The sequence below is a fragment of the Nematolebias whitei genome, chromosome 13 (assembly GCF_014905685.2).
Source record: "Nematolebias whitei isolate Nwh7 chromosome 13, NemWhi1, whole genome shotgun sequence".
In the NCBI taxonomy this organism is placed as follows: Eukaryota; Metazoa; Chordata; class Actinopteri; order Cyprinodontiformes; family Rivulidae; genus Nematolebias; species Nematolebias whitei.
In genome coordinates, this window is record NC_056510.1 from 24,491,112 (window position 1) to 24,501,111 (window position 10,000).

General features: G+C 38.2%; 1 protein-coding gene across 1 annotated transcript in view; it reads left to right on the forward strand.

Annotated features, from left to right (window-relative positions):
* gpr156 (G protein-coupled receptor 156) overlaps positions 1–7,712 on the forward strand; it is a 16,455-nt gene extending 8,743 nt beyond the window's left edge. The window contains exons 5-9 of the mRNA XM_037686502.1: positions 932–1,057; positions 1,304–1,399; positions 2,033–2,269; positions 4,038–4,196; positions 6,303–7,712. Of these exons, the coding sequence (XP_037542430.1) occupies positions 932–1,057; positions 1,304–1,399; positions 2,033–2,269; positions 4,038–4,196; positions 6,303–7,613 (1,929 nt within the window). The 3' untranslated portion in view covers positions 7,614–7,712. The remainder of the gene's footprint in view (positions 1–931; positions 1,058–1,303; positions 1,400–2,032; positions 2,270–4,037; positions 4,197–6,302) is intronic.
* Positions 7,713–10,000: the final 2,288 nt, after the last annotated feature.

Consider the following 10,000-nt stretch of genomic DNA (forward strand, 5'->3'; position numbering starts at 1 on the left):
ATAGATAGATAGATAGATAGATAGATAGATAGATAGATAGATAGATATCGATCGATCTCATGGAGGAAATTCAAGGCATCTAGTAGCATGTTCTAATTATACAGATAAAAATAAAAAAGCTTAACATAATGGTCAAATTCCTTTATATTATCTGATGTTAGATGATTTCTCTAACGTTTTGAGACAAAGCTCTTCAAACCTTAAAACTTTTGCTTTCCAAGGGTTATTTTATTTACCTTAATTAGAAAGTACTTTGTAAATTATTTAGTTGTAGTACATTAAACACTTGTGAAACAGTAGGATTCAGTCATAACTTTTATAGACACTAGACATAATATAGCAGAAAATGTTGCCACCTGGAATTAGTTTATCCCTAAGATGTTCTACTAGATACTTGTTTCATATTCAACTGATAAAAACAAAACAAAACAAAAACAATGCGCTTCAACTTCATTTCAACTTAATTTCTACAAAAATACAATTAATGTATTTTTTTTACATAACACAACAGTTTCAATAATTTACACAACTAGCAACAATACATTACGGTGTATAAAGTTTATGTAAACATTCAGATGAATTTCTAGAGTTTACGGGTAAAATAAAGATTTTAGTTTTAAATGACAAATAAGTGAAATGATTTGAAGGAAAGGCTATTTGATTATAGGAAAAAAAATGAAAATCACATTTTATCACTAATGAAATTATGAAATGTGCCTTATTTAGGCAACATGTTAAATGCAAAGCGATATATGTAGCATGTCTGAAAAATTATAGCTATTTTTAATAATAATTAAGTACTTGAGTTATGACTGTGGATCGCTTTCATAAAATTAACGTAACTTAACTTTTAGCCACGTCTCAAATAACAAGACTCCTGCTTCAGGATGAACACGTTTTGATTTCAGAGAGTCTTCTTGTTCTGTCTCAGATCATTCGGGACATCCAGCTGATCGGTTTGGTGCTGCTGCTCATCCTTGTGGACATCCTGGTCCTCACAGCCTGGAACCTCTCAGACCCCATTGGATGTTCTCGATCTGTCGCAGCTGTTGTCAAGGTAAAGAACTGAACAAGACGGTTTCAAAAAGTCTTCAATTGCATAAAACTCATTACTCAACCAGCGTTGGATTTTACTGCTTTTTGCTGGTAAATATAGTCATTGACATGAGACTGCAAAAAAGGCTTATTTTATGATAGAAAAATGACAAGATAATATTTTTGAACTAAAAACATGAAGTGTTTTTGGCGATAAAATTAATCAAATATCAATTCTTGAGTAATATTTTGGTTTCCATTGATTTAGGTGGTGGAGAGAGAAGTTTCCTACTCTCTGTCTCAGCTGGACTCTTGTTCCTCTGAGCATTCAAGTATTTGGCTCATCATGATTGCTGCACAGAAAGTAAGTAACTGCTCAGTTTCTTTAAATTACAGCCATTGCCTTTAAATTCTTTGCTGCCACAATGACATTTTATTTATTCACATTAAATATTTAAGCTTTCTGGTATTGCAAACATATTTTATTATAGCATCATAAACAAAACTTGGAGTGTGTCTCTTCAAAGACAAACACAATTCTTCAATTTGCATTATTTAAATAAGGTTATGCTTTTAAAGATGCATGAAATGACTGCATGTAAACTTTTTTCAGTTCAAGATGAAAGGAAATTGGAAACCAGCAGTCAAAATCTAGTTTTTCATACTGTTTTAAACCATAGCCGTTTTTATGTCTTTTGATAAAAAGAAAGTTAAATAAATATTTAAATGAATACTTAAAGTGCGCTTTTGAAATTTGTTTCTATTAATCTGAAAGAGAAAATCTTACAAAAGCTAAAAAAAATTAAAAAAAATCTAAATACAGTAAATAAAAAATCCTTTTGTTGCTTTTTGTACAATCACAATAGTTTACATCATTATTTTAATAGCCAATTACACAACATAGTTTATAATAACCGACACAACAAAATGAATCTTACCACATTAGTTTCACTGATGTTTGTCCTTTTCTTACATTTTTCCACACCTCTTCATCCAGGGTTGTCTTCTCCTCTACGGCACTTATCTGGCTGGACTGACCAGCAACGTCAGCCATCCTCCAGTTAACCAGTCTCCCACCATCATTACAGCTGTCATCCTAGCAACCGTCTCCTCCACTGTGGCCATCCCTGTGTCCATCTTCCTGCAAGCCTGGCCCAACCTGGTCTACAGCACCATAGCTGGAGCCATCTTCATTTGCACACTAGCCACCAACTGCATGCTGTTTGTGCCGCAGGTTGGAAACAAACAACAACAGACACAAAGCATTATTGTCAAGATAATGTTTCACACACGTGTGCTTAATGTAGAAAGCATGGCATGACATACGTGTAGGACTGAGAGTAGCAACTCTAAATGTGGGGACAATTACAGGCAAAGGTAGAGAGCTGGCTGACATGATGCAGAGAAGGAAGGTAGATGTTTTATGTGTCCAAGAGACCAAGTGGAAGGGCTGTGAGGCTCGCAGCATTGGAGCAGGGTTTAAACTGGTTTACTATGGAGTGGATAGAAAGAGAAATGAAGTAGGGGTGGCCCTGAAAAACAGTTTGCAAGAAATGTAGAGGCGATATAGTGATGTGTCTGAAGGTAGGTGTAGAAAGTCTCATGTTGAATGTTGTCATTTGTTATGCTTCTCAGGTTGGGTGTGATGTGGAGGAGAAAGATACATTTAGGAAGAATCAGGATGAAGTGATAGAGAGTATTACCAGGGAGGAGAGAGTGGTGATCGGAGCAGACCTGAAAGGACATGTTGGTGAAGGAAACTGAGGGGGATGAGGAAGTAATGGGTAGTTTTGGTGTCAAGGAAAGGAACCAGAAAGGCCAAATGTAGGTGGATTTTTCCAAGAGGGTGGAAATGGCTGTAGTCATCACCTGTTTCCAAAAGAGGGAGAAACATAGCGTGACCTACGAGAGTGGAGGAAGGAGTACACAGACTACATTCTGTGTAGAAGAGGAAACCTGAGGGAGATTGGAGACTGTAAGGTTGTGAGAGCGTGGCCAGACAGCATCGGATGGTTGTGTGTAGAATGACTGTTGTTGTGAAGAAGAGAAAAAGAAGAGTAAAATTACAAATGAAGACTAAATGGTAGGAGGAAGAAGAATGTTGTGAGGAGTTCAGAGAGGAAGACTCTTGGTGGTAAGAAAGAGCTTCCAGATGACTGAGCTACTGCAGCAACAGTAATTAGAGAGACAGGTAGGAAGGTACTTGATGTGTCATCTGGACAGAGAATGGATGACAAGGAAACCTGGTGGTGGAATAATGACGTGCAGGAAGATATCCAGAGAAAGAGAAGACAGTGAGTATGACAGTGAGAGGACGAAGAGAGGAGACAGAAGGAGATGGGATGTAGAGGAAAGAGAGTGGTGGCAAAGGCAAAGCAGAAGGCATACGATGGATTGTGTTTTTATTAATCACTTTAAGTGGATGATCAGGATTGTTTTTCTATGCTTTAAAGAATTGTTTCTGGCTTCTTTGTGTTTGGGATGATAAACCTGTCAGTATTTAAAAGAAGCCATATTTTTGTTAGAGCTGTCATCTGAAAATGAAACAACAAACAGAAACTGTAGGAAGACAGACAAAAGCATTACTATTGTTGTGCGAGCATGCAAGTTTATTTTTCTTTCTATTGACGGGAGTAAAATGAATGAATTTTAAAGGTGACTACTGCGCGAACAGCTTCAGTTCTGGTGCGTGTCAGCAAAGCATGACTCACACGGAAGCTGTCTAGGAATCGTTTTGTCATAAACTGCTGCAAACAGCTTTATGACTCTTCAAGAGTCTTTCAAGGGTTTATCTTAACATAAAGGAATGCATCTCCTGGAAAAAGGAAAGGAAATATTGAAGCAGTGAATGAGTTGTGTGCCCTAATTCAACCTTCTCTAAATGAGAGCTCAAATTTTCCTTTAAGGATTTACAATCAGCGTTTCATACAGCACATTGCCTAAAACCTGTGCAACATACAGATGATATATTCTTAACAAACATCCAAATTGTCCTTGTGCAGCTGACCCAGTGGAGGCAGTTTGAAGAAGACCAGAACAACCAAAGTCAGATGGCCAAGTACTTCAGCAGTCCCAGTAAGAGCCAGGCGTCCGTGTACAGCCAGGATGAGATCTACTACCTGCTGGGAGAGAATAGCTCCATGAAAAAACTCCTGAGTGAGGTAATCCATTGCAGTCACTGGTAACATCTGCACTTTATTGGATTGTTTATATGTGGGAGCAGATAGATCTTGTTTATCGACTTGTTGACAGAATTAAAGCTGCCTTCAACTATTGTGAACGTGCTACGGCCACTGTTGATCACTTTGTTTAATGCTGGTGTTCTTTAAGATGCCCTGAGCAGTGATGACGGAGTGAAGTGTTGATTTTCATGTTTTTTACAAAGCCAATATATAACTTGTGATAATACCTGTTGGTTTGTGGATGGTTGTCATCACTGCTTTGTTTTATGGGCAGTAAATGACCATTTTTAGGCAAAAGGATGGCACCAAAGAGTGATACTTGAACCTGATTTCACTGTAACTGTAGTAAAAACTAGCCAATAACATTCCAATGATTTATGGATGAAACTTTAGGGTTAGATCAGCTGATTGAACGATCAACTACCGTACTTTCCGCCGCACCGGCCGCACCACCGTATAAGTCACATCAGTGTCTAATAAAGTGGAAAAAACATAAATAAGCCGCATTGCTGTATAAGTTGCATCTATTATGCATCACCGCTGATGCGTTGCATTTGTTATGCGTCATCGATGACCACCTGGAAATGTGGGCCAGTGTTGTGCCAAAAATCGATTGGCTGCCAAATGGCGGCCGCAGGAGCATGCACGGGAGAATTTTAACAAGACTTTAACATGATTAACACTTAAAAACAATTATTTGTTTGCTCAAAATTATAGCGAAGGTGTGTCTCAATCTAACTTTATCTTAATAAATGCACTTTGACGGTCAAATCAGCTGCATTTCAAAAATCGCTTTGCAGCTGTGGGAGCGACAGAGGGAGGACTCGCTGTGCATTTCTTTGAAATTTAACAAAATAACCACTTAAAAACAATTATTTGTTTGCTCAACATTATAGTAAAGGTGTGTCTCAGTTGAACTTTTCCTTAATAAATGCACTTTACTGGTCAAATCAGCTGCATTTCGCCTCGGTGGCGCAGCAAAATGCAGCTGATTTGACGTTTGCTCCAGGAGTTCTGGTGTGAAATGAAAGTGACTTGTATGGCAAGCCAAGTGTCTCATTAATAGTCACTTTTACCTATTAATGAGACTCTTGGCTTGCCATACTACTCAAGCGCCCTCTAGTGGTTGAAAATGGTAGTGCTCAATATTTTCCATGTCAAAATGAATGAAATCGTCAGCTCTCAGCTAAAAATTGGGTTATAAATATAAATATGGGGGGAAAAACAAATACGTTGCTTCGCTGTATAAGTCACAGGGCATGCTAATTTATGCAAAAAGGTGCGACTTATACGGCGAAAAGTACGATGTTGATTCTGCCCTTTTTAATATAAAATGTATTGTTCACACCTGAGAATACTAAACCAGTTAGAAGGGAAGCAAATCTGTGATGTTGTTATCAAAGATATGCTTTAAAAATAGACACAAGGCTGGAATCCCTAAGTTGAAGCCACATAGGATGCATGTCCGCCCCAGAGCCTTATATATTTTTTTCTTTAAATAGAAACTGTTAGGGATAACATTTTGGTTAAAACTACAATCTTGATGACTTCAATAACCCATAAAACTGGTAAAAATGTGTACAGATCCACACAAGGCTAAAACAAAAGCTAAATCACAAGCAATCGTATTTTATTTTTTGTCATTTTATCACGGTAGTTTTTAACATGTAAGTATAAATACAAAATAAATAATAGAAATAGCTTACAGATCTAACAAAGTACTATTTGTCTGATTTACCAACCAAACCGGTTTTGTTTGAATGCTTTCTCGTTTTAACACGAGTTAAGTGTAAAATATTTGAAAATATCGTGGCACTTTTTTTCCGTTTTGCAGCTGTGCACGAAACTCAGTAAATTTAAAATTAAGCATCTTGCTTAAAGGTTTAATCAAACAGACACGGAGCATCCAATAAAAAGATCTGAGATAATTAAAGCTTTAACTGTCCATCCATCCATTAGCTTTAATTATTTCTACTAAACTTTACACAGACTGCTTTTCTCATGCTCCAGCGTATAAAACATAAATGAACTGTGATATCTGTGTGTTTGTGTTTGTTTACACTGTTTTCCTCTCACTTTTTTCAGAAGAATGCTGTGATTGACAGTCTTCAGGAGCAGGTGAACAATGCCAAGGACAAACTCCTGAGACTCATGACAGCGAGCCAGCCCCTGGAGGACCGGGACATGGATTCCTCACCCACTCTGCTCAACTCCTCTTCCACCAAGACCACTGAACTTGAGTCTGAAAGCCCCTCTTCTTCCTATTCGTCTCAGAGAGAAACTGCATCCAGGCTTTCGGCCCATCTTCTGTCGCATAACCTCACTCTTCCTCCTGTTTTATCAACTATGGTTACATCATCCTCTAATTCCTCCTCTGCTCAGAAACCAACCATCCCTATTCCTGATTCAGCCACGGCTGCAGAGGAAATTCTCATGAATGAAACCAAGAGAGATGTCTCAGTTTCTGGTCGTGCAGACAGAGGCCCAGCTCCGTCCAGAGTGGACGGGGATCTCAAGCGTCCAATGTCTCTCTCGTTTCCTGGTAGGACAGCAGAGGACACGGTTCACTTCGTCACTTCTCTCCAAAACCGTAGACGACTGAACTCGGCCCAAATGGAAACATTTCTTAAAAATAGCGACCTAACTTTGCAGGTGGGACCAAATGCTAAATTGGCTGGTTTTGTCAGCAGCGAACAGCTGCAGGAGATCCTCCAGGAGCTGAGCAGTCTCTCCGAAACCACCCTACGATCTCCGAGCCAGGCACCATCACAGCTAAAAGTGACCCCTCTGTCACCCTGCTCCCCTCATCCCCCCAAACCCTTTGAATACCCCAGCATATCCCCCTACGCAATGAGAAAACGTCGGCCACCATTTTACGCCTCCAGAAGAGGTTTGCCCCCTTCCTGCTTCTCCACAGGCTCAGAGGTCCCAAACTGCAGAAAGACACATTACCAAAACCCAGGGAGCAGTACTGTGAATCAAACACCATTGCACTTTCACGATGCAAATCATGAGGTAGAAGAAGAAAATAAGGAAACAGAAGGAGCTGAAGACGAACAGGAAGCAACTGAAATATGTCAAAGATGCATTTCCAGGTCTCAGAAATGCTCAGGGTGGCATTGTGCTGGGCCTGAGGTGGAGGGGGGTGGCGACGGCAAGCAGCGCAGTCACCACATTCGGGACTCGAGTGGTTATTGGGACTCTGACTCTAGCAGCTCGATGGATTATTGCTACTATCACCATCCTTACTGTGACTCGTGTTTGCATCGAGGCTCACTGCTGTGCTCAGGCAGCTCTTCAGACTCATCCGACAGTGAATATGATGACGTCACAGACCTCTACCCCTCCTCACGTCCCGTTGTCTTTAAAGATGACATCAAACCCACTTTAGTATGATGATGAAACATTTACTGGATTATAATGCTGTGCTGTATTTTACATTTCTACCACTTGAATTGACATTTGGCCTGCAAAGGCAAAGATTCAGATTTTATATTGCGCAATGGTTTGGACTGCTGGTTTCAACAAGAAAATGTTTTTTGTATGAAGAGTTGACTGATTTCCTTGAATCTTCCATTATGGGACTGAGTTTATATTATTATTATTATTATTATTATTGTTGTTGTTGTTGTTGTTGTTGTAGCACAAAGATAAACATTATTTTTTTTTATATTGTCAACTTTAAGCAATTTTTCAAAACGGGTAGAGGCAACAAACTCACAGCTGGTGCATTCTGCATTCTAATGTGCAAAAGGTATGTGTATTTAATACTTATTTGTGCATGTTTGGTAATTAATACTTTACTTTATGGGTGCTGCTGAGCCGATACGCCTGGTCAAAACCAGGTCTTTGACAGATTATTCCAAACACAAAGTGGATCTATAATGTGAGGTCAGAACTTAAAGCCAGTCAGTGTTATAGACAGAGACAGGCAGAGAAAAGGCCCAAAAAGTCTAACAAAAGAATAAATGTGATAGGTAAGTACCAGGTATGTACTTTGTATGTACAGAGTATGTACGTACATTTGTATACTCTTATACCTATTAAGTCTTAGGCTGTATAATGTATGACTACCAGTTTTTCCTGTTCTGAAGCATCAGGTTTTGCACTTTGACCCTTGTTGTTTTATTGTTTTGCTGACAGATGTCATGGCAGAGAATGATATATATATAAACATCAACTCAACAGGAAAATATTTCCTATAATTTCCTCATAAACATCTTTTCAATCAGAAGTCATCCCCTGCCAACCACTAAAAGGGCACGTTGAAGGTACATTCACAAAGGCCTTTGTTTTCAAACCTGATGACTCACCAATCTTTTATATACAGATTAAGTAAAAAATATTCAATTGAACTTTGTATTATCCTACAGACAGAAATTCTTCTTATATTTCTATTAAAAGTCCAGTTACCTTTCCATCCTTAAATTCATATTCAGCTCATAAAGCTGATAGAAACATTAAGAACTGCAGACAAAAGTTCACCTGAGGCTTTTTTCCCAGTCTGTGATCCAGCTGTAAACATAAACTCTGTGAGAAAAACATGTTTCTTGTCATGTTTGTGGATTACTGTGCTGTAAATTTGCCATTTCTGCTGTCACTTTTGTTAAACCACACCTGAAACTTGAATCTAAGTGAAAAAGATGTATAAACATTGACAAACGCACGGTGGCTCCTCCCTTATACACAGTTTTCTTATGTATTTGTTTATTAATGGAACAGTTTTTAATGTAAGTCATCATATGTATTAGCTTAGATTTTAAAGTTGTTACCAGGATGATAAACTTAGAAGTTTTACTGATCAAATGAATCGAGGAACAAGTGCAATAGTTCATTCTTTTTACACATGTCGCCATCTACTGGCTGTAAGGAAGAACCATACAGGAAGTAGTTTGGTTTTATTTTACATTTAACATGAAGTATAAGGCATTATGTGCTAAAAGTACAAAAATTGCATTTGTTTTCTTTGTGGCAAAATTCACAAAATTAGAATTTATACTCGATATTGTTTGCTGTAACTTCACTTATTACAAGAACAATTTTGAAGACAGATTATTTCATTTTTGCTTTTTTTCTGCAACAGAAAGGCTCTTCTTGTTCTTTCATTCACATTTATCCTCATCTGTCTGTGTGATTTTCCTTTTATGCTTTCAGGAACATGTACTTTTGTTGGGGGAGGTGTTGCTGTTAAAAACATTATTTCTATCCTTCTGGCTGTTTTTCAAACATTGCTGAGTTCTGTTCTGCATGTGAACCATTCAAGGACACCCTCAGAGAAATTCCTTTTAATGTGTAGCACAACAAAGTATAAATAGATCACTGTGAAGCAGGGAAGACTTTGTGTTACGGTAAGTGACTTACCTCCTGCATGAGATGAGTACTGCAGAGGCACTCAGCAATACAAAAGTGCTTTCAGTAACTTACTATTGACAGTGTTTATTTTTTATAATCAGCATAATCTACAGTAATAATAGCAAACAGTACATTCTTTTCATTTTTAAGTTTTTACGCTTCAAGTTATAATTAAAATATGTAACACTTGCAGGTCCTGAAAGTTGGTAAATACAGTACAAACCCTAAAAGTTCCTTCTCCGACCCTACAGGCCTCACCTTATTATTACCGTTAGATAAAGACTGAACAAAATCGAGTTGTTTGGCACCTTTAGAAAAAAAAAGCTTTTAAGCACAGTACTGGGGGGTGTGATGACTTTGGTTTGGTTTGCAGCCACAGAACCTGCATGGGCACTTTGCAGCCGTTGAGTCCAATATGAACTTAAGAGTCA